Source organism: Somniosus microcephalus, chromosome 6 (genome assembly GCF_052327205.1).
Source record: "Somniosus microcephalus isolate GS21.2 chromosome 6, FLI_Smic_1.0, whole genome shotgun sequence".
NCBI lineage: Eukaryota > Metazoa > Chordata > Chondrichthyes > Squaliformes > Somniosidae > Somniosus > Somniosus microcephalus.
The window spans coordinates 236,246,518-236,272,244 of NC_140992.1; the positions used below are offsets into that span (position 1 = coordinate 236,246,518).

Genomic DNA, 25,727 nt, shown 5'->3' on the forward strand with positions numbered 1-25,727 from the left:
TTTGTTTCTTCCTGCAGGCTTCAGGAGTTTGGTATGCGGAGAGTCTCGCACCTCCGCGGCAGAGATGACAGATGGCCATTGCATTCTCCAATGCAACAACCATCTAATTTCTGCAAAAGAAAGCGGTTTGATGAGGTCTTGAATTTAAGAACTCATCAAACTACAGAGAATGTCAGTGCTTGACAGCTTCACAGAGTTTCACAGAGCTGTCAAACGATGACAATTCATCTGTCAAAATATTTTGACAGATGAAACGTCATACGCTGACATTCTCTGTAACTGGCTTCCCCATAATTGGCCTGCTAAGTCCATTGGGCGGGCTTAACAAGGTCAATTAAGGGAAAATAGCGTGGGTTGGCCAGAAGTTGATGGAGGCGGGACTACAACCCGACAAGTGGGAGTTCCACCTCCAAAAGCTCCCCATTGGCAAAATCCAGCCCGAAGCCTCTCCTGAATTCCATATTGGATTTCTAAGTAACTATCTTATATTTATGACCCCTAGTTTTGGATTTCCCACAAGTGGAAACATTTTCTCTACTTCTACCTTATCAAACCCCTTCATAATTTTAAAGACCTCTATTAAGTCACCCCTCAGCCTTCTCTTTTCTAGCTAAAAGAGCCCCAACCTGTTCAGTCTATCCTGATAGTTATAACCTCTCAGTTCTGATATCATCCTTGTAAATCCTTTTTGCACCTTCTCCAATATCTTTATATCCTTTTTGTAATATGGTATATTACATTAAGATATAAAATAGTGACAGATTATTGAGATGTATATTATTTTCAAATTGCCACAGAATTGTTAATCTTGATCAGCAGTGTGCTGCACCAGAGAATTTTTTTTTGTTTTGTATAAGTGACAGGCAACTGTTTGGTTAGAAACTAGGTAAGTCTAGTCAAACAAATATAATCAAATAGAAATTAAAAAGAAAATAGGCTTGGAAGACATTATACCTGTAATACCAAGAGGGCAGATCCATCCCACTCCTCTGTCACGTTCCCATAGTATTCACTGAGAGAAAAGACTGGAGCCTCATCATTTCTATTCAACACACTGATGATGACAATGCAGTAGTTCTCCCATTTACCATCAGAGGCCAACAGGTGAAGCTCATATCTTTTCACCCGTTCGTAATCCAGAGGCTGAGAGATGAAAATGGTACCAACCTCAGGCTCTACATCAAACACTCCTGCTACATTCCCTGATGTGACTTGATACCTCAGTTTTGCATTAGCACCTGTTAATCAAAATAATAGCACAGATATGTTATGATTATTTTCTTATTACCACTTTATTTAAATATTCATATTATGACAGATGTGCATCTTTGCATCATTCACTGAAGCACAGTTACATCCAGTGTTACCGTGAGTTATGTATGACCTGTTCATGACATATTTTAAGCCCAGACATGGGCATTTGCTTCCCTTGCTCCAGGCCAACAAATTACATATGAATCCAATGTACATTTGAAATGGACCTCTTCACAGCATTGATTATTCGTTAAAAGTAATACATTTAATTTATGCAGTTAGCTATCCAAAACTTTTCATAAAATGCTATGAGTGTTTAATGTAAGCAAGGATTCTGCCATATGATTTAATGTAATTCTTTATAAATTAAATAATAAGCAGAAGAGGGCATCAGTTAAGGATTTCCAACTATCGTGACAGAGGTAACAGTGAAAGAAAGCACCATTGAGTATCTATATTAGAAATTCTGGATGGTGTGAATTCTCTAGTGGAAGTGCACTAGATCGGGGGTGGGGGTGGGGGGGTCACAAGCTTTATGTAACCCCCACTAAGCTGTATAAGTTTCTGTAACTTTTAGTTGGCTGACTTGATGAGTAAAAAGCTAGAATGTAGCATTGCACCTAGGGGGCCTGACATAATGATAGAGCCCTGCTGTCAACTAATCATAGAGTTACCATGGAGAAGTTCATCCCTCCCTGCTAAAGGAGATGGGAGGCAGCAACAGGAGGCCCAGAAAGGGAGAAGCTGGAATCTATTTGCTTTACATTAAAATTAATGAAAGCAGATATTTTTGGAGCTGTATGTACTGACAGCATGACAGTGTTAGTAATGTTGCAGAAGCAAGTAGATAACTAGAGTCACTGCTAGCACTGGAAAAGCAGGCTTATTGAAGCATTTGTCTGAATCCCTGAGAGCTTCAAAACAGAATCAGAATAAAGGCACAATATAATTAAAATTTGATCCTGAGCTCCCAAGATTTCTAACAGCCTACCTTCATCTTCATCATTGGCACTGACAGTAATGACAGCAGACCCCAAGTCTTGGTCCTCATCCACATTAACTTCATAGACCTTCTGAGTGAAAATGGGCTTGTTGTCGTTCACATCACTGATAAAGATTCTCACGTAAGCGGAATCTACAGGTTGGAAAATGGCACATTAAATTGTATGAATTAATGTTCCTGTTCTTTCAGCTGTGATACCTGAAATTACTTACTGTGGCAAATAATTTACAGTCATTTCTTCATGAGGTTCACTATTCTAATAAAATCAGCTCATAAGCTGACCACAGAAACATTTTACAAAATACCAACAATTAGATATATAACAAAGGATCCACTGATAATACAACCATGGGGTTTTACTCATATTGCTTACCAGTGTTTGGCTGTCCATGTTTTCCTGGGCGAGCAGATTCAGAACCATCCATTGACTGCACCTCTAAAAGATAGGATCCTTTTAACTCTCTGTCAAAAATTGCTTGTGTATAAATCAAGCCTGTTGTGGAATCTATTTGAAAAAAATCGCAGTCACCATTTCGATCCTTCAAGAGAGAATATGTGATCTGAAAAATAAAAATATTATTTAGTACTTTGAGGAATGAAGTTGCCATTGAAGGAATGCTATTTTATCTGTTTTTCACACAAACCTTCCCATTGACTCCCAAGTCTTGATCAGTTGCTACTACTTGAAGAATAGAAGTCTTTCTTTCAGCCCCCTCTGTGACAGAGGCATCATACATTGAGGAGGTGAAAAATGGTACGTTGTCATTCACATCTGAGGAATAGCAATAACAAAATGCAATGAAGTAACTAGTCATCTCCATCTTGGTAGTTACAAAATATGGTCAATAGTTAGTACCACCTTTCCTTTAAATAAGAATCGGGTTTTTTAATTGACATCAATGACAACATGAAGTGGCTGGTACTGTTTAGAAATGAGGTCACCACGCTTTTTGACCTCCTTAACAATTGAGCTTACATTTCAAATCCTACACTCTGTAACAGTAAAGCCAATCTTTTAATAGTTAAAGCAGTTTACCAGTACTTAGAATTATACTCCCAACTATGCAGGAGAATGTTTGCTTTTGGGCTTTCTCTAAGGAGATCTTTCACACTTGCATCAACACATTTACTAAAATCATTAGCAATTCATTTAGAGAAAAAAATGTTGATAAAATCAAAATACCCGAATCTAAGGCCGAGAAATTGGGGTGGCGCTGGAAACTGTTGCAAAACGGGCGTCATGAAGGGAATGCGCGCTCGGGCTTCACCTGCATAACACCAGCAAGCTGCAGGGCCTTAGGAAAATTGGGCAGCACCAACGCCAAGCCAGGTCCTGGGTGGAAGGACTGTGGTGGATGGGAGGGAGAGGGGCGAGCTAAAGCTGACAGCAGCTCACAGCACTGTTGTGGAGCCAGAAGGAGCACTCCTGGTCAAACTAGTTGGTTGGACTGATTTGACAACCACATAGGTATATACTATACTTTTTCTAATTTGAAGATGGCCTGGTTTGCTTTGTGGGAAGGAAACAACTTACCTGTTAGATTAATGTTCACTATGGTGAATGCTGCTAGAGGCACTACAGCCATATTCTGGGCACGAACCTTCAGCATAAAGTGCCTGGTTGTTTCATAGTCCAGCGGCTCTGCAACCAAGATGGAGGCTGTTCCATCCTCTCTGTTTGGTATCAGGTAGAAACGTACTGGCATGTTGGTTTCTGGAACAAGGCCATCTTCCAGGTTATAGGTCACACGGGGGTCGCCAAGAGGAGAGACTGCCTTTATAACCTGTGAAAAGTTAAATAATTCAAGAATCAGAGCACTTAAAGAAATAGTACTCAAGTTGGTGGTTCCCTACTCTTACATACGTGTCTGAGAATTTTTGCAGTATCAATCACAAAGGTAATTTAATTGATCTGTAAAAACAAAAGTTAGCCTTATCCTTTGAAAGGTATAAACCTGTCCAACATCGTGCACTGTGTTGTGGCAGATAGGACACAGGAGGTGTAAATGGGGCAGTAGTGGCCTGAAAATGGCATTGGGTCACTTACCGTCCCGCTTATGCAGCCGCTCCGACTGCTGCCATCTTGGGTATGGTCCAGAGATGGGCGGCCGGAGAGCTCATCTGTTTCAAGCGGGAATCCATGTCTAATATGCAAATTGGTAATATGATATACATAGAACACTGAAGTACAAATGGGCAGAGCATGAACCGTACACACACCACACATCTGTACCAGCACTGAGCAGCCTAACCTGCTGTCCTTTATGTTGCCGACTTCAAGGGGCCAGGACCTGGCTACCAAAGAAGACTGATGTGCATACACCAGAAAATGCTAGGTGCACTGGGCAACTTGCCAGAAAGTTCTCCCACAATGGCTAAGAGCAAGGAGAAGTCCAGCTCCAATTTGTGTTGGAGCTTCGCGCAAAACCTGGAGACCATTCTGTCCAACATGGAGTCAGTAGTCAGCTCCATGAACACGACAGTGGCCCCACCATGATGGAGCCTCTGCTGACAACTCTGACAGCTTCCTTGGCAGCTCATAATGCTGCCATCTTTACTCTCGAGGCCAGTGTTGGCAGGGGTCTCCAGTGCATCACATCACTCCTGCACTCTGTTCTCGTGCAGAGCCGCAGGAGAGCTAAGGCGCGATCCCAAGGACAGTGGCCTTGGCTGCATGAGAGAGACACCTGCTGTCCTCTCTCAGAATGACAGCATGCCTGCTACCCCGCCACTCACTCCACCAGTGCCCTTGTTAGTGCCACACAACCAGCTGAGCCAGACTGCCATGCCCACACCAAGATGCTGCAGTCTGCAGCTGGGCCCTCAAGACCCAGAGTTGCTTGAGGCCACCCACCTGTTATATGTCCTGCCTGATATTCAGTTCTCCCGACTTCAATGGGACTAAATATTGGGTGGAACGTATAATGGTCAGCCAATGCGATACCAATACCGCTTCTACTACCGCTACTGCTCCCAACCAACACGAATTTCCACCCCTAAATGTCTGCTGAGTGAGATTAATTTACTGCCGATATAATGTGGAGTATCTGAAATATTAATGTAATGTTTCTAGTGAATCAACATCCAGCAGAAGCAAAAGTTAAGTATTTCATACTATGGTTTACCTCAAGGGGATAAAGGCAAAATAAACTTATCTTGTGAGAGCTGCAGGCATTGCCTGCTATCTCTCTGAATTGCTTGGAGTATCATCACAAACATGTAATTTTAATATGACTAATTCAATCATTTTTTTACATTAGCAATTTCAATGTGACTTTTTTTAAATGCATGAATGCAAACAAATTTTAAACCTGCTGTTTCTCTTGTGTCTAAAGTATGCATATATTTCATATGAAGAAGATAACATACTACAATAGATGTATCTCGTGTGGTGTTTTCAGGAATAACAACTTGATATTTTTCTTTCTCCCACTGCGGCGGCTGGTTTTGGACATTGGTAATTGTCACAGCAAGCTCTACCTTACTACTCCTATTTCCTCCGTCTGTGGCAATTATCTCACGGATGATGTGGGACCGCTGTAAATACAAACAGTAGCACAGTTGGAAATTCTATAAATTCTATTTATTCTTTTTAAACAGGTAGCTTCAAATTCTTTCCTGACAATGTCACAAATATTTCAGACAGGGTGAAATTCATTCCTAATTAATCATATGGCCTTGAAATTCAAAAGAATGAAGGAAAAGACAGGAGAAATTGTTTTACAAAGGGGGTCATTAGGACTTAGGGACACAGGAATAGGAGTAGGCTGTTCAGCCATTCAATTACCCGACTTTGCTCCATATCCCTGAGTATGCGATCAATCTCAGTCTAGAAAATTTCAATTTACCTAGCATCCACAACCTTTTGTGGAGTTTCAAATTTCCATTATCGTTTATGTGAAAGTGTGCTTCCTCATTTCACTCCTAAATGGCTTAGCTCTAGAATCAGAGAGTCATAGAATGGTTACAGCACAGAAGGAGGCCATTCTGCCCGTCAAGCCCGTGCCGGCTCTCTGAAAGAGCACTTCAGCTAGTCCCACTCCCCTGCCCTTTCCCCGTAGCCCTGCAAATTTTTTTCCTTCGGGTACTTTTCCAATTCCCTTTTGAAAGCCCCGATTGAATTTGCCTCCACCACCCTTTCAGGCAGTGCATTCCAGATCCTAACCACTCGCTCCGTAAAAAAGTTTTTCCTCATGTCGCCCTTGGTTCTTCTGCCAATCACCTTAAAAATGTTATTATTATGCCCCCTTGTTTTGGATTCCCCCGCCAGAGGAAATAGTTTCTCTGTATTATCCTTATCAAATCTCTATTTTATTTTAAACACCTAGATTAGATCACCCCTCAACCTTCTAAACTCAAGGTAATACAAAACAAGTTTATTCAACCTGGCCTCATACTTTAACACTGTAAGCCCTGGTATCACTCTGGTGAATCTGTGCTGTAACCCTCCAAGACCAATATATCTTTCCTGAGGTTTGGGGCCCAAAATTAAATGCAGCCCTCCAGATGGGTCTGAGAAAGGCTCTGTACAAACATCCCTTCCTCATTTTTGTATTCTAACCCTTTTGAGATAAAGGCCAACATTTCCTTAGCCTTGTTGATTACTTTTTGTATCTGTGCACTAGCTTTTAGTGATTTGTGTACATGGACACCTAAATCCCTTTGCACCTCCACATTGCCTAGACTTTCACCATTAAGAATATTCCGATTTGTCTTTCTCCGATCCAAAGTGGATGACCTCACACTTCCCACACTGTACTCCATCTGCCATACTTTTTCCTACTCACTAACTCTGTCTATGCCCTTTGTAACCATCTGCTCCCATCCACACAACTTACTATGCCTCCTAACCTAGTGTCATCTGCAAACTTGGATATACTACTCTCTATTCCTTAATTCAAGTCATTAATATATATGTTCAAAAGCTGAGGCCCAGAACACACCCCTGGGGAACACTACTTGTCACATCCTGCCAATCAGGGAACACTCCATTTACCACTACTCTCTGTTTCCTACCTCCCAACCAATTACCAACCCATGTCTCAGTGTTATCTCCAATTCTGTGTGCTTTCACATTTGCTAATAATCTCTTGTACAAAACTGAATCAAATGCCTTCTGGAATTTCATATAGACAACATGCGTAGACACTTCCCTATCACCATGCCAGTGACCTCCCCAAACAGTTCAACTAGATTAGTCAGACAGGACCTCTCCTTCACAAATCCACCCCCCTCTAAAGACCTCCCGCCCCAATCAGGGATCGGACACCCCCAGAATCGTGGCTTGGACCCACCCCGGGGTCGGCAATTCGGACCCCTCTCTGGGGTCTCTTTGATCAGTTTATACTTCTCCAAGTGCTCAGTCACTCTGGGGTGAATTTTCACCCCCAGAAATGGATGGGTTGGGGTTGGGTGAGATGTTAAAATTTTTTAAATCTGAAATCCAACCCCAATCCTCCTCCAACCCACCCACTTCCAGGTTTAACGGAAGCGGGGCAGGGGGTAGGCAGCCAACCCACTCCCAGGAGGTGGGTTGGCCATTTAAATATTATTATGAGGCTGGGAGCATCACATTTAACTTCCCTTACAGGTTTAACCCTGGCTGGTCAGATTTCCCAGGCCTCGGGAAACCCGGCAGCTCAAGGGAGCCATAGACAGCTTGGAGGAAAAGGTAGGTGCACTTATAGCACAGCTTGTGGGCCGGGAGGAGCAGGAGTGCTTCCCCCCAACCCTCCACCCCCCCCCACCCCAAGCTTACCTACTACCCTGGGATTGGACACCCCCCACCACCCCCCCCATCAGTCTATCCCCATCCAAAGACCTCCTGCCCCAATCAGGAGTCAGACTCCCCCCACCATCGTTGATCAGACCCCCGGGGTTGGCGATTCGGACTTCCGGGTGAAGAACCTGTCAAAAAAGACATTATGCACGCTGCGAGAAAACCCGGACCTGTCCGAAACTGCGCCCCCCCCCCCCCCCCCACACCCGCTCGGAAAACCCGCCCCTGTCAATATCCGGTCCTCTGTCTCTGAAGATAGATTCCAGTAACTTCCTCACAACTGCTCTGAAACTGACAGGATCGTGATTTCTGCCTCCCTTCTTAAATAATAGAGTGGCATTTGAGATTTTCCAATCCAAATGCACAATTCCTGAATTTAGGGTGCTTTTGAAAATTATGACTAATGCATCTGCAATTTCCTCACATTTCTTTTAGTACTCTGGGGTGGAAACTGTCAGAACTTAGAGTCCATCTTAAGTGCCACTATTTTCTCCATTACCATTTTGTTACCTATATTAAATTCACTAAGTTCCTTCCCTTGACTTACTTTTGGGTTCCATTGTACTGCTGGCAATTTGTCCACTTCCTACACTATGAAACGGATACAAACTATTTATTTAATAAGTCTGCCATTTCCTTATTGTCCATTATAGTCTCATCTTGAGCTGTCTTTACTGGGTCCACATTCTCCTTTACCACTCTCTTTCTCTTAATATATTTATTAAAAACTTTTGCTGTTAATTTTGATATCCCACACAAGTTTTTATTCATATCCCTTTTTTTGCACCTCTTTTTACTTTTTGTATTCCTTTGTTGCTTTTTATAGTTCTCCCAGTCGGCTAGATTTCCACTTTTCCTTGCATTTGTGTAAGTCTTTTCTTTTAGCTTGATACTAACTCTTACCTTATTTGTAGACCAATGCCTTTTAGGGGTATGTACTGGTTTTGTACTGTACCGTACCAAATAATTCTTTGAATACTTCCCACTATTTGTCTGTAGATTCACCCATCAACAGTTCAGCCCAGTTTACTGTGGTCATTTCATTTCTCACCCCTTCAAAGTTTGCCTTACTAAAAATGTAAAACCTGGAATCCGCTACCAAAAACAATGATAGAACTAGAATCTACAATCGCTTTTAAAAGAGAAATATTTGAAAGTGAAATATCTACAAGGGTGTGAGACCAGGACAGGCAAAGGGAACATATGGATAGTTCGTTCAGAGAGCAAGTGAAGTTGCAATTAGCTAAATGGCCCCTCCTTGCTGTAAAATGTTATGATTGTATTAGTGAAAGTAATCATTTAAAATGAATTTGTTAATGCTTCCACTAAAATAGCAGAGTGAGGAATTTAAGATGAATATGTTAAGTATTCATACACTAATATCCTACAGCATAATTTGAAGGCCTTTTTCTTCTAGTGGGAAAACAAAGTCCTTTCTTTTTTAGAGGATATTCACTGAGGGATATCCTACACTAATACTTTTAAAGGAGTATTGCCATCTGATAACATCTTTTCCAAACACTAGCAGGTTTGTAAACAGTCAAGTTGCAACTGTACCTACAAAGTCCCAAATGTTTCTGGCATTATAAATGCTAAATGTAGTTACACATCCAAATTCCCTCTCCAGAAAATACTTTCCAGTTAGAAAACACAGGGGCAGGTTTTAATTTTTTTAACAGCCAGACAGTAATCTGACAAGGTGGATCACATGCACTTTATAGAACCCATTGATTTCAATGTAAATGAAAATCTATCCGATAGGCCTTGAAATTATGATGTGGGTTGCTAGCATACAAACCCTTAGCACATTTGAGCAGATTCCGTTGAACCGGAGCAGGAGTAGGCCATTCAGCCTGCCGAGCCTATTCCGCCATTCAATGAGATCATGGCTGATCTGTGATCTAACTCCATATACCCACCTTTGGCCCATATCCTTCAATACCTTTGGTTAACAAAAATCTATCAATCACATATTTTAAATTAACAATTGATCTAGCATTAATTGCTGTTTGCGGAAGAGAGTTCCAAACTTCTACCACCCTTTGTATGTTGAAGTGTTTCCTAATTTCACTCCTGCAAGGTCTGTCTCTAATTTTTAGACTATACCCCCTAGTCCTAGACTCCCCAACCAGCGGAAATAGTTTATCTCTATCTCCCCTAACTGTTCCCTTTAATATCTTGAAAACTTCAATCAAAGTACCCCTAAACCTTCTAAATTCTAGGGAATACAACCTTAATTTGTGTAATCTCTCCTCGTAATTTAACCCTTGAAGTCCGGGTATCATTCTGGTAAACCTACGCTGCACTCCCTCCAAGGCCAATATATCCTTCCTAAGGTGTGGTGCCCAGAACTGCTCACAGCACTCCAGGTGTGGTCTAACCAGGGTTTTGTATAGCTGCAGCATAACTTCTACCCCCTTGTATTCCAGTCCTCTAGATATAAAGACCAGCATTCCATTAGCCTTTTTAATTATTTTCTGTACCTGTGCGTGACATTTTAATGATCCATGTACCTGGACCCCCAGGTCTCTTTGGACCTCCACTGTTTTTTAGCTTTTCACCACTTAAAAAGCACCCTGCTCTATCCTTTTGAGTGTAATAGTGACAATTATTGTCGGAAATAATATCATTAAAAGAACAAATTAATTGACATGCTTCTTTTTCCTTCCGGTAATATTTCCCAAATTGTATTTTTTCTTTTTGAATGTTTAACTTTCTTCTTTTTGGGGGCTATTCCATGAACCCTAAAAGGGCTCACTAATAAGCTGATCCAGCCTGTCCACTGATCGCTATACATTGGGCAGGATTTTCATTGGGCCGTGGAGGCGGGATTGGAGGCATGTGGGGGGTTAAAATCCCAAAATCGGGGGGCATGAACCCATCCCGCACCCAACCCGCCTCCATGCCAGTTTCAAAGGAGACGGGTACCCGACCCGCACTGGGACCCGCCTCCCCGAGGCGGGAAGGGGGATTAGTGCCAATTAACTGCCTGTTAACAAGTAGTTAAAAGGCAGTTTTTAGCCTAATCCCTATTTTTAATGTTGAAGTGTGGGATTCCCGACGGGTCCAAACCACGCCAAGTTAGAGGAGGCGGACTGTCGGGATGAAGGGTTTGGAGGGGTCGAGATGTCCGGTGTTCAGGTGAATGATGGGTGCATGAATGCAAAGGTAAGTGTGTTTGGTGTGTGTAAAGTGTTTAAATAAGTTTTACATGCCTTTACTTACCGTTACAGCCTTCCTTCCTTCAGGTCTCGAGAGTCCCTCATCTCACCGGCACTAAAGCAGAATGGCTGCGAGCTGTCAAAAATTGCAGCATTCAGCTTTCTGTTCCAGGGAGATCTCTAAATCATCCTGAGAGGAAGGAATTAACTTGGAGTACAGATTGTCATTGTTTGACAGCTTCAAACAGCTGTGAAACGCTGATATTTCATCTGTCAAAAGGTCTTGACAGATTAAATATCAATCTGTGACATCACCTGTTGCCGGGTGGCCCTTAATTGGCCTGCTGAACCCGCTGGGCGGGCTCAACAAGGTCAATCAAGTCAAAATCGCGTGGGTTGGCTAGAACTCGATGGAGGCGGGACTACAACCCCGAAAGTTGTTGTCCCGACTCCTCAATGAAAATCCAGCCCATTGTGTCTGTAATAGTTTAAAATAACGTGCATATCAAGAATTGGTTAAAAACTTATTTCCATATAGATAATGCAAAACAGTATTTTCCAATTGATTTTAGCAACTCTCAATCATTTTTAACAAAATTAGCAAAGTTAAAAATGTAATTCTGAAATGTATGTGAAATAACACACAGTGGAAGTGGGAGCAACAGTTGTGTTGGTAACATTACACTACTGACAATAGGCACATGCACCTGTGTTAATGAAGGAGCACAAGATCATATGTCATTGGAATGGTCCCTGGACACAGAGTAAAACAGGGTCTGAAGATTGTGGAGATAAAATGAAAAGTTGGGAAAAGAAGCCAAATATTCTAGAGACACATCCAGGAAACAGAAACAGGGATACATTAAAGAGACAGAGGACCAATAGCAAATATTTGGAGATAGACTCAGAAGATGAGATAGATAGAACCTGGAGACTGCAGAGAATGAGCGGGCAGGTTGATTTTCTCCCCATGTAAGCTGTTGAGTTGTATAGAAGTATTCTACCTGCGATATAGGTTGATGTACATAAACCCAGCCTGTGGCTGGATTAACTCGGAAATACTCAGGTTCCTCTGCGAGCACTGAGTAGGTGATAGCAGCATTTGTACCCTGGTCATCATCATGAGCAGCAACACGCAGAAAGCTTGTTCCAATTAGTGTGTCTTCTCTAAGAAAATCTAAAAGACAGCATTTGAAAATCTATTCATCAAGAGGGTGTTTGCTATAAATGTGCCTTCTACACATAAAAGTCATCATTTTGATAAAATCCCAAAATCTTTTACCATTGTAAAAGTCACTTTTCTGTATGCATAGCACATAAAATCTGGTAAAATATTTGACTGTATTTTAAATAAATATTTTCTGGCAGTCACAAAAAAATTCAAAGTTGAGCACTCACTGTATTAACATTATCCTGCATAATTCTTTTTACATTGGGTTCTGCACATGTTACAGTTTAACAGCATTCATGCATAGAGGAATTGCTTTTGTTATATGATGTTCCACATACAGATTATTTCAAAGGATCTTTTCCCTTTACAGTGAAATCAGTATAATTCTACCATTTCTCTGCATAGGTTATTTTGTTAATACTTACACTCATAACGTATATTTTCAAATTTGGGGTTGTTGTCATTTTCATCGAGGATGAGAATGCTTATCTGGCAGATGCCAATAAGTGGTTCAGCAGCCTGGTCGGTGGCTGTAACAGTGATGGCATATTCTCTCAGCGGCTCTCGGTTAAACTGTTGTGCTGTTGTGATAATCCCTGAAATATCAATGGCTCTTATGTCAGACAAGATTGATACTGGAAAAACTCCCAACAGCTGTTGACCTTCAAGTTTATACATTCAATCTATTTTTTTTTCTTTCTTAAAAGGGCTTAATGTTCACCTTTGTGAATGTTTAGACAAAAGTCCATTTTCAAAGTAAGATAGCGTACAACACAATCATGGCAACCTTAATCCATGCCACATCTGTGTTTACAGCTGGAACTTAATAAAATGACTGGAATAACATGCTCAACCAGCATTACTGGTCACCACAAAAATAAATCCACTAATGCTAAGTTCAGTCAGCTACAGAAGCTTCATCGACTGCTTGTCTCTGCTGACATTCCTGTTGCTTCCGACTAGAATATGATTCCCTGACAAGCAGTTAAAAACATGTTAAATACCAGTCACAGGAGTGGTAAGATTATAAATACTGATTCTTTGATCTTAGGAAGAGTCATCCCATAACTGCTTCCATCTAACTTCTAGTGGTGGGTTTGAAAGTGGTATTGCTGCCGTCTTGTCCACACATAGTGTAAGGCAGAGGAAGGTCAACAAAAGGTACAGGAGAGAAAAGCACTTTAAGAGGAATTCTCACTACCAATAAAAGAAAAAAGAAATGGTTGTTAAAACTGCCCTAACTGTGATGCACCATGCAGACAACACCCCTCAACATTTAATAAGCCATCAAATTATCTCCACTGTTGTGCAGTTAATTAAGCATCAATAAATGGTACCTCATAATAATACGTTTTGAGTACACACAAGGACTTGACAGTTTGCCAGAAGGAGGAAAGAACAACCAAAGTAACAGACATCCTGGGCTGCCCTGACATGTCTTCTAGCAACTTTTTCCAGGGTGGCATTGACAGAAGCCAGGCAGGCCATCTGCTCAATGCCTTGGCCACAGATGATACATTTGTGGGCAAATTAGATAATTGAGGAAAATACTTACGAATGGAGAGATTCATACCCTCACCGAAAATGAATCTCTACGACATAACAAATCTGCCGCACCCCCAACAAGTGAATCCTCCATTTTCAACGTTATAAATTACAATTACAAAGCTTATGGGATAGAAATCTTTCTTGTGCGGTAGCGCAAAACAGGCAGTATCACATCAGCCACCTGTTACCCCGCCCAGTACTCAGTGCCATTGGCTTCACATGTTTTTTGTATCTCATTCACCAACACTAAATACCTCCTACATACAAGATAAAAGCTAGTTTATTTTGTATTAAAGTTTTTTTCTCAAAAGGGTAAGTGGACACTCTTTGCAGTTCTTCAAACTGCTGTTGAAATGTTTGCACATTTCACTCTGTTCTGTTCTACACCTCTTACACATACTTATACATTTATTCCTAAATGTAGAAAGTGTCATATCTGGGTCGTTTACTGATATAATGTTGGATCTATAAAGTGGAGCGTGATTGTCTGGAACATCTCAAAATTGGTTCATGCATTGATTGTAGTCTAAGAAACATCAACACAGGGTTGAACCTGGACTTACTGCATTAAACATTTTAAAAAGAAATCAGTCAGAAAGTCAATCAGACTTTTCAACCAGATACAGAAGAAGGAGAACAGCAATAGCTGTCAGTCAATGCTGGGAGAGGCCAGTATGCACCACAGTATCTGGTTTATGTTAAGAATAACTGTAAGTTTCAACTTATTAGTGTGAGAGAATTGACCTCAGTCAAATTTTCTACGCACTATACTTAATGTGAGACATTGCTATTTATATATATTGTGTGCGTATGCCTTGCTTTAAGCAGCTCAAAATGGTTTGAAATTGATTTGGACACAATTGTAATGCTGTGAAGCAGATGGAGAAGTGTAAATTGAACAGGATTTGGAGCATGCTGATGCTAAAACAGATTTTCTAACTTTTATTCTCAGTTAGTTTAAACTGCTTTGTCACATTCAATTTCCTGTACTTTCAAAACTACTCCCTTTTCATGTAAGATCAACTCCAGGAAAGCAGTGATGAGGAGATCCAAACAAGGAAATAATAAAAGCATCAACTTCGAAGTCTGTTGCTAGAGAATCTCTGGTGAGGAATTTGAAAACCTTCATAGAAATGTTCATGTCATCTGGCAAAAGCCAACTTCAAAGCATGCTGCAACAATTTGTGTAGTGAATATGTATACAGAATAATGTAAGATGTGCTGATCAGTGACCCAGTAACACCTTCGGTCAGAAAGTGTCGTTGAAATGTTGGCAAATGTTGACAATCTTACGAATTAAATGTTTCTGCTCAGAACATGGTGAGAACAGACTATCAATACTGTTAGTTCCATGTATCTTTGGGCCATAAAATCAACTGCACATGTTCAGTGACTGACCAGATGCCAGGTACAATGCCAGATCTGGCTTGACTACCTGAAGTTATACCTTAATTCCTTTTCCACTTTCTTTTCAAATCCACTTCCTAATCCAAGATCATCCTAAGGAAATGGAACAAGTCCAAACTCTCTACACCACTATTAACGGTCTCCTACCACACCCTCCACAGGACCCTATTTCCTCATTTCAGATATTAATTGGCCACTAATGCAATCAGATGAACCTGAAACTCCTATGGTATTCAATGTTAGTTGACAGTTATTTGAAGGGTCAAGAAGACTGAAAGATGGCTGTTACTGGACCAAGAAGCTGTGGTTCATGTCATCACTGCATCACTCAAGGACAAGACCTGAGGAGAGGTACAATGCAGCCCATGCATCTATCAGGATCATAGTGGAACACATTCTCTGCATCTGTACATAATGGTTTTGTTGCTTGGACAGATCAGAAGGAGTGCGAAAGCATAGCACAACCAAGATTAATATTGCACAATGCTGTCCTGCAAAAGGACCTAAACATGGAGCTGACAGGAGAAGAAAGACAGCAAGAGGCAGAAGAAGAAAAGGGCAACCATGAGGCTGAGGAATTGGCTGGACAATTTGCAACTCAGTCTGTCAATGTAAGCAGGTGGGGTCTAATCAACCAAATCTTTAACTAACTCTACTTGTGCCCAATCCCCTTGCAAAATAAAATGCCATAGAGGAGCCCACCGGACTTTATATCCGTTCCTGTCCTTTACAATTCTTTCTTTCTATAGTGATTCATTTGGCACTATTCCAAACTGATTAAATCAATGGATGTCATCATGTGCTGGTGCTTGTCCCCAAATCACAGAACTTGGACCAAAACTTAAAGAACTCCAAAAAGCTAACAACACGTCCAGAACGGTCGAGCTGATTTTATTTTGTTTGCTTACCAGTGTCAGGATGAATATGGAATGCAGGGGGAATGCCATCTCTGTGCATAATCCCATACTTCACTTGTCCATTAGCTCCCTCATCTGCATCAGTGGCCTCAACCTGCAGTACAAATGTTCCGAGCGGCTGGTTCTCAAACACGGAGGCATTTTCACGGTAAAAGTGACACTAAATGAAAAAAGAATCACACGATAATTTAATGCTCCTTTGTTATGTGATATCTAAGATCAGAAACCACACCAACAACATACTGAATATTCTTTTTACTCCAAAGGCAGTAGATGTGTTGGGCAAATATATGTTGGAGACTAGACATGGGTAATTGTCTGATTTCACACTCCCGGGGATAGCATCCTGGCTGCTATAAGCTGTTTTTGCCACATAATGTGAGATCAAGTCATTTACTTAATTAAATAGCGCTCTACGCATGTAGCACATGATGCGCTGGGCGTGTGCCAAGCTCTCGGGGGTGGAATTTCTGTTGTTAATAGCTCTTAAAGGCAGCCAGCTCCCCTTAAAAGTGTGTTTTCTTTTTGGCAGAAAAATGGTTGGGGCACAACGGCCCATAGTTCAACCAGGCTATGGAGGTCCTGCAGTGAAGGGTGGGTGATCCTATGGAGGAAAGGGTGACACGAGTGTATGCTGCGACTGACAGTGAGAAATACCATGGGGGGGTTCATTTCTGGGCAAGAAAGTTACACTTTCTGAAGTGGGGAAATATAATTTACAATTGGGTTTGAAAAACTCCCAACAAACAGCCTTTGTTGTTTGCTTGTTTGGAAGTTTTATTTAGCAGAAAATAATGAATCTCAATCCTAAAATTATAACTTTCTGACACAAATGTAACTTTAGGCCCCAGGTAACTGTTCATTCTCATGTACCTGTTCGAATAAAGGTTTGTTGTTATTAACATCATTGATTCCCACAATAACTAGTGTTGTGGTGCTGAGAGAATGAGGGCCACCTGAAAAGTTGTCATCAGTTGCTGTGACATGAAGAACGTACTCTGTCCCTTGTAGTCTGGGAGGTGGATTAGAGCGCAGACGGATGAGCCCTAGAAGATTTAAGCAAGAATTTGTCTAAATCAGTATTTGCTATCCATTATGACGTGCCAAAAATGCAACAGAATCAAACTGCACCAAAAAGCCATTTTAACACCGGCCACCAGATGACTTTGTATCAGAATGAACTCTTGAAACCACGAAGATGCATTAGAGTGTTTCTGCAATATTCCTTAGGATGCATACCTGATTAACAGGAGTAAAGAGGGTGTAATGGAGCAGAAAAATGGGCAGAGATTGTTATACTAAATTTCTGCCTCTATTGTCCTCCTCTATCCAGCTCACCTTTCTGGCTATCAACAACAAAGTTTCTTTCTTCATTTCCGGCGGAGATTTCATAGTCGACTCCATCTCCATCAGGGTCTTTAGCATGTACTGTAGCTACTAGAGTGCTGGGTCCTGCATCTTCAGAAACAAAGGTCCTATAGCTAGAGGAACACAATGAACACTTTAGCACATAGTTTGGAGTCTTAAAGAGATCTAAATCTGAACCTTTTGGGGGAAAAATTCAGTTGGTTTGCACCTCCCGTTAGCACATTAATGGGGCGCAAAGCAACTAGCGCCTGGGCGCGGCGATATCTGCGCCTCTCGCAAAATTGACCGGCGCTAAACAATACCACCTCGATCTCCTGCGCCCGCAGATCTTGACGTCATTCGAGCGTGCAACGCCTTTGGGGCGCCCCGGAACGGAAATTGAGTGGCACCCCCCCCCTTTCCGCCTGGCGCAACCAACGACAGGTAGACTGAAACGCTTCCCAGTCGCTGTAGGGCTGGGGGGGCGCTATTTAAAGGGGGCCTCTTCCTGGCTTTTTCTGTGGTAGACATTTTTGCACCACTCGTTCTGAGAGAGAGAGAGGGATTTTGAGAGAGACAAAGAGAGACTTCTGCATTGAGTCAACACTGTGTGCAGTAGTTTTGGCTACTGAGCATAAATTTGCAGGTACTTTGGTTTTTGACCTTCATTACTTTGATTGCCAAGAGACTATGGAGGCTGCACTAATTGGGGGTGTCGTCCTGCGCCAGCAGAATCGGAGGCCACAGAGACGCAGAGAGAGAGTGGCAATTATGGCCAGATGGAGGCAGGCCAACAGGCCTCTGTACAGGAGACCTTACCCTCCCAGGGTATTTCACCAACAATTCTCATATATTAATATGTCTGAGGAGCAGTGTTTGCGAAGGCTGCGCTTCAGCAAGGAGGTGGTCACTGAGCTCTGCCACCTGCTGCAGCCAGATGTGCAGCCTCAACTGAGGAGCAGGACGTCTCTGTCAGTGGCAGTGAAGATAACAGTGGCTCTCAACTTTTATGCCACTGCCTCATTTCAATCAGCTACTGGGGACATCGCCAATATCTCCCAGTTCGCGGTCCATTGCTGCATCCGTCAGGTCACAAATGCCCTCTATAAAAGGAGATGAGAGTACATCTCTTTTCCCATGACCCCGGCCAAGCAGCATGAATGCGCTATGGGCTTTGCGAGGATAGCGGGCTTCCCCATGGTGCAGGGCGCCATTGACTGCATGCATGTGGCTTTGCGGGGTTCGCATGAGAATGCAGAGGATTTCCGCAACCGAAAGGGGTTACATTCCTTAAACATGCAGTTGGTCTGTGACCACAGACAGCTAATACTTGCTGTCAATGCCTGTTATCCTGGCAGCAGCCACGATGCATACATCCTGCGCCAGACTACTGTGGCAGAACTTTTCCAGGCACCGCATCACCCAGGCTTCTCGGGGACAAGGGATATCCACTGTGCACCTGGCTGATGACACCGCTCCGTACGCCCAACACCCCTGCTGAGCTGCGGTACAACGAGAGCCATCTAGCTACCAGGAACATCGTTGAGCACACAATCGGCGTGCTCAAGCAATGGTTCCGCTGTCTGGACCATTCTGGAGGAGCCCTGCAGTACTCGCCTGAGTGAGTCTCCCACTTCATAGTTGTGTGCTGCATGCTGCATAACCTGGCAATCCTCAGGACCCAGCCAATGCCACCAGGCCTTGGAGCACCACCAGAGGAGGAGTAGGAAGAGCAGGGGGATGATCATCAGCAGCACCAAGGCGGGAGGGAGGCCCACAATGTAGAAACTGGAAGGGCCGTCCGTCAATGGCTGATAGCAAGCCGCTTCTAGGCCCCTGCTGAGGAAATGGCTTTTGCCATTGAGAACAACATGAATGAAACCAACCCACAACCCCTAAGCCAGCCAAGGCAGCAATGATTGCAAAGACCAAACATGTACATTTTGAATACAAAAACTTATTTATTTTACAAACACTGTGTGTATCATTTCCTCATAACAAACTAATAGAAAGAAACACAAAAAAACAGTCATTAACATAACTGGTTCTCACAACCTGGAGATAATGTCCAAAACACTAAACAAAAGTTTGACCACGAGCCTCGGCCTTTAATAAAAAAATGACCAACATTTTGTCACACCTCCTACTTTTTGCCCTTCGAGGGTGATCTCCTTCCCTTGCGCACTTCCCCCCTTCCCACCCTACTGCTCCTCCGTAATGGGACCCCAGTGGCTGCAGCAAGGCTGCTGGAAGGCTGCTGATTGTCAGAACCTGGGACTGCAGATGCCCTTGAAGGACGGCCTCGACCAGCTCTGGGCCTGGAGGGCCCGGCTGCAGACTGCACCAACTCTGCATGGGCGGCAGCAGTCTGTCCTACAGGCGGTGGCAAGTGCAGTGGAGAAGTGACAGTGGTGGCAGCAGGAATGCTGTCATCTTGAGAGAGGACAGCAACTCCCTGCTCGACCGACACACTGGCACTCCCACGGGGCAGCAATTCAGCATCCGGAGCAATCTGCTGGAGCACAGATTGCTGGCCTGCTGCGGCACGGTGAGAGCCCCGAGGAAATGTGTCTGAACCAGCGAGGATGGCAGCAGTCAGTGCTCGCGTGGCCTCAATCTGAGTCTGCATGAGAGCAGTCAGAGATGGGGTCACGGCAGCCAGTGACTGAATTGCAGCATTAAGCATTTGCGTGGCATCCGCCTGTGCTACAGCGAAGTGCTCTACACTCCTTGCCAGTGATTCAATGCATTCGGGCACCCTTCCCACTGCACCCATGAGCTCAGTGTGCATGTCCACCGCCTGGGTGTTCATTTCAGCGATCAGCCGCTCCTCCTCTGCGTCCAGTGCAGTAGGACTCGCTGGCATACTCTCCCTCCGGGGAGAAGGCCCCCGAGCTTCCCTACCTCCATCGCATTGCTGCAGCCTGCTGGGTCCTGGAGCTTCACCCTCATCAAACCCTTTCCCGCTGCTCCCCTCCAGGGAAGGCATGTTCCCGGTGTGTGCATGGGCTTCCTCGGGAGAGGGTGGCGCTGATGCTCCGGCTTCATCTTCCTCCTTGCCTGCAGCTTCACTCCCACTGGCAGCTTGAGGGCCCATCTCCTCAGCTGGTGAATCACCATCTGAAAGCAGGGAGGTACAAGAATGGCTTTAGCGTGAGGACAGGGTGGCAGTAAGGGAGGAATGAGTGCAGCGATTTAGTAAGTTGGATTGAAAGTGTCAAAGGCTGGCGTTGTGAGGGACAAGTGGAAGGAGAGAAGACAAAAAGGTGATGACCTTACCATTGCTGTCCAGAACGGGATCGGCCTCTCCAGTGGCGACGGGACCGATCACCCGGCTTGCCACAATCCTGTGGACGCGCTCAAGATCGCTGAGGGTTTGCAGCTGAGGCCGCCCTCCACCCATCCGTTGCTGCTGTCTCCTATTATGAAATAGCTTGGCCTGCAAGAAAAAGGACGGCGTCTGAGTAAATATACAGCCATGGTCTTGCCTGATATGCCTCCCATAGGTGAATAGCCCTTACTGTATACAGCCATGGTCTTGCCTGATGTGCCTCCCATAGGTGAATAGCCCTTACTGTATAAAGCCATGGTCTTGCCTGATGTGCCTCCCATAGGTGAATAGCCCTTACTGTATAAAGCCATGGTCTTGCCTGATGTGCCTCCCATAGGTGAATAGCCCTTACTGTATGCAAAGTGTGGAATGTGCATGTGTGTTTCATGAGAGGGCCATAGGTGTTGGGTGAGTGTTGGGCATTGGGGTTTTTAGACCCTCTAGCCATAGAGTGAGGGTGAGATGGAGGGATGGAGAGGTATTGAAAAAAAGCCACTCACCCTGACGACCCGAGTGAGACCATTGAACTTTTTTCTACATTGTATATGGGTCCTGAGACACTCTGTGCCACCTCCCTCCACACTCTTCTGTAATCGCATGGCAAAGGCCTCCTGCCACTCTCTGGGTACTGTATTGATCTTCTGCGCTCCACCACGCCAACCAGAGCCTCCAAGGCCCGCTCGCTGAAGCGCTGTGTTCGCTCCCAGGCCCTCTCCATAGTCCTTGGCTGCAAGATTTAGGCACAGGTCTCTCCAGGCCGAGATTCAAGGCTCCAATGAGCAGGGTGTGGCTGGAGAGCAAGATCGACCCTCCCCTTTAAGAACTGTCTAGCGCCAGTGTGTCTGTGTTCCATCGCTAACTGAAAGCACCTGCGCTGCGCCCCCACTCTTAGTTAGCACCTCACTCCTCGGCCTTTGCGCCTTAAGAGAGGTGTGTAGCGCCTGATTTAGCGCTCCAATCAACTCCGGGGGCGATAAAAGCCAAGTTTGCAGTCGGAGGTGATAATTAGCGCTAGGCGCTAAACTTTGCGTACGGCCAATAATCGTGCTGCTAAATTGAGTAGCAAAAAAGTATAATGAAACACATTCGATTTTGGAAAGATTTGTAGCCCTGATCAAATATGATGATATGTTTGATTAGCTAACTCCAGGCTGTCAGGGAGTACATAGTCAGGCCAAGGTTAGTGAATATTTCTGCCGAGTAGATAAAAAAATCAAAATGTAAAACCTATTTGCCTAGAAATTCGGGCCCACCCACCTTTGGGCGTAAATACCCTGTGCCAGAATGGTAAGGTCCAAGGCGCCCCTGACATTGGGCCTTGGACCTCATTGTAATGGAGCCAGCGTGATGCAACAGCCCGTTGATGAAGCCTAGAGAGGACTGGTGAGAAATCGGGCCGCTGATGGCATCGCAGCAGCGCTCAGGTAAGTGGGTCGGTGTGGGGGGTGGGGGTCAAGACAATGCGGGGTTGGGGGTCAGTGCCGTGGGTCGGGCTGGGGATTGGGATCTTAATTCCAGCTATAACTGTATAGAAGATCAACTAACCAATCCGAACTGCTGTTTACTAGTTCCAACTCAAATTTTAATCATAGTGTGTCAACTAGATTTTTACCTTAAACACAGTTTCGAAAGCTGGACCCTGAAGAACACTTTGCCAATTTTCGGAAATATAGCAATGTACAATAAAATCTGCTGCATAAGTCACACTTTCAAACAAGGTTACATAACCTGCAAATCTGCGAGTGTGAATCATACACGAGTCAGACCAATCCTCTGCTAGCCAGCCCCACTCAATGCAGTCATCAAATCGATATAGCAAATATATTCAGCCCAGCCATTATCTTGATCGTGATATTTTGCAAATTAGTTTGAAAATATTTGATTATTTTGGATAAATCAAGTCATAGTTTACAAATTGTTCTTGAAATACTTGGAGTCATAAAATGCTAAAATGTTAGGAAAAGAAAATTGAGGGCAACCAAAACAAAATTTGTTTCTCGTTATTATCTGCAGTCATTTTTGCTTGTCTGTAATTTTCATTTTACTTTTATTAAGGTATGTTTATCAGCCAATCACAGCATGGATTTTTCATTCAAATAAAATACATAAATCTAAAAGCCTGGCAGCTGTGTACTCTCAATCCCAGGCAATAAAGCGAAAATAGATCAAAATAAATGAAATATCTGCCCTCTGTGTCTTTTCTGAATTACTGATAAGTAACAGAAATATTATTTGTTTGCCCTGACTTTAAAAGGGACTCTGTTGAAGGTGTCTAATATGCTTACATCATTTGGGAAAACTCAGGTGCCTCATCATTGACATTTGCCATCCGGATCCTGACTGTTGCTGTGCCTGTCCGAGGTGGCTCTCCTTTGTCCACAGCCATGATTACAAACTCATAGGAGTGATTTGGCCGTTCGTAGTCTAGCTGCCTGGAGGGGAAAATGGTGCCATGTGCTGAGATACTGAAATCCGGACTCAGGGTATAATATACAATCTCAGCATTCACATCCACGTCACAGTCACTGACCGAAACTAGATTAACAAAGGAAAGGGAAAGAAATTCAATTTCATTTAAGGGAAAGCTAGATAATGACATGAGGGAGAAAGGAATTGAAGGTTACGTTGATGGGGTTAGATGAAGTATGGGTGGGAGGAGGCTTATGTGGAGCACAAACACCGGCGTAGACCAGTTGGACCGAATGGCCTGTTTCTGTGTTGTAAATTCGATGTAATTCTATGTAACCTTGCTTTTGTACAGAAAGCTCTTGATTCATGAGGCCTGCAGAGTGTTGAAATGGGTCACAACAGGAGCAGCTGGAATGAAAAATTAACTATGTAGGCAGGAAAACAGTACCATTTCTGCCCTCGGGTCAAGCTGCTGCTTTCAGTTGTCAGCAGGTAACTTTTCTTTTAAAATTTCCATCAAAAAAGGCCTAAAATATCACAGGCATTTTTTAGTTTTAACTCTGCATGCAACCAGAGCACATGAAAAATAACATGACCCGAATATTTAAACAAGTAAAATCAAACCAAATGAATGATGCAAGCCACTCTGAAAATACGGCATTGACTTTAGACAAGGCTTTACTCCCATTGCTGTAAAGACTACCTTGTGTTAAAATGTTTTTAACAGACTTCAATAATATATTCAAAATCTTGGTGGTAAGCCCATTTCTAATTTTCCAGAACAAAATTTATTGTTTTTAGTTTAATTAGATCAAACTGTAAATGTTTTGATTTATAGAACAACGAGAGGACTCAAAGGTTTAATACTGTGGTGCAATTATGTAATAATGAAACATAATGACAAGTTTCAGTAGTCGCAATACAGTTAGTTATTTAGACAGCCCTTGGTACTATAAATTACTGACTGTGACAGATCCAGGGAATTCATCTTATTTCAGATAATTATAGATTTTTACATAGGAATTAGTAGCGTGCCACTGTTGTAGCAACTGTGCTCTGGAAGAGTATGTCTGTATTCTGTGTTTCTCTGTATTGGGGAAGATGGAGAAATCTGGCTAGTTTGTGGAATGTTTCTAGGCAGTTTTCATTCAGAACAAATTAATTGATTGTTCTTCAGACCACTTATGAATTGGTTACAATGAGAAGGACTCGGAGTCATTACCCGAATGTCTATCCCGACTGGGGGTCCTATTTACCAGACTTCTAGGTAGAGAGCTGAAAGCCTAACTTACTGACAAGCCCCCTCTGTCCCGCCTCCAGTAAAACCAGAAGTGGGCAGGTTCGAGGTGGGGTGGGTTCGGTTTGAGGTTTTAACATTTTAACATTCCACCTGACACAAACCACCCCGCCTCCCTCCCATCGATTCCCCCTGCTCCCCCCGATCTCTCCGGACACCTTCATCAATGTCGCTCCCGTCCCCCAACCCTCAATCTCTCCGGGTCCCCCCATCGACGTTCCTCCCGACCCCCGACCTCTCTGGGCCACCCCATCGATGTCCCGTCCCCCTGACCCCCGATCTATCGCTCCCCAGCTGCAGCCTGGTGCCACAGGCCTACCCGCCCGACAGCCAGTCGGGAAACAGATTCCAAAAATGGAAATCAGGTCCTGCCGTTAAATTCGGCAGGACCCGAGTGAAACCCGTTCTTTCAGGTTTCCCGGCCACTGAGCTCTCCCTACCCCCGCCCCGCTCCCTCCCCGCCAATGTTGAGGCCAATATTTCCGTAAAGCCTAGCAGACTGTCTATGAGATTTAACCCCAGGTTGAAGCCACTTATTCTGCATCATTTATCACTGTCCAAACAAATTGAAACATCTTTGTTATATTTATATTTTGAAGTGTGTGGACACGTTGAGACAGTGATTTGTTCCTGAAAAGGTTATATATTTGCTTCCAGGAATTGAGCCCCAATAGAGCATGAAAATGGTATCACTTTGTGTGAGATGAATATCTCTGGAAAGCTAGCTTCAGAAAACGAACCTTGAAGCAGAGATGTTGCCGTAGTAACCGTTTCCAGCACATTGTCTTTACTGTATATGGACTGAAAGAATTCTGGGGTACAGTCATTTACATCTGTGACTATTACCAAAACCTGAGAGAGAAGAGACACAGTGAAACACTGAAGTTCTTGATAATTACAGTGTACAGATGTCAATCTGCTTAAATCTGGGCTTTCAAATGCCATAATCTCTCTTGTGTGCATTACCGTGTTTTATAAAGAAAGACAAATCTGTTGTAATCTTCATTTCCTTTTTTTCAAGCTGCCTGTATAATATATTTCTTAATCTGTCATGCCATAAATTCATTGAAATTACAAAATGTTGGTATATGGATGAAAACATT

The 25,727-nt window shown here is 43.3% G+C and overlaps 1 protein-coding gene across 1 annotated transcript in view; it reads right to left on the bottom strand.

The window, feature by feature from the left end:
• The window catches only part of LOC147116537 (neural-cadherin), a 127,137-nt gene that overhangs the window by 40,910 nt on the left and 60,500 nt on the right, over nt 1–25,727 (bottom strand). The window contains exons 5-17 of the mRNA XM_085992052.1: nt 25,365–25,476; nt 23,204–23,453; nt 17,579–17,721; nt 17,114–17,286; nt 16,232–16,400; nt 12,794–12,964; nt 12,202–12,374; nt 5,627–5,794; nt 3,792–4,041; nt 2,902–3,029; nt 2,631–2,817; nt 2,246–2,389; nt 955–1,238 (exon numbers count right to left, since the gene is read on the bottom strand). Of these exons, the coding sequence (XP_085848178.1) occupies nt 955–1,238; nt 2,246–2,389; nt 2,631–2,817; nt 2,902–3,029; nt 3,792–4,041; nt 5,627–5,794; nt 12,202–12,374; nt 12,794–12,964; nt 16,232–16,400; nt 17,114–17,286; nt 17,579–17,721; nt 23,204–23,453; nt 25,365–25,476 (2,352 nt within the window). The remainder of the gene's footprint in view (nt 1–954; nt 1,239–2,245; nt 2,390–2,630; nt 2,818–2,901; nt 3,030–3,791; nt 4,042–5,626; nt 5,795–12,201; nt 12,375–12,793; nt 12,965–16,231; nt 16,401–17,113; nt 17,287–17,578; nt 17,722–23,203; nt 23,454–25,364; nt 25,477–25,727) is intronic.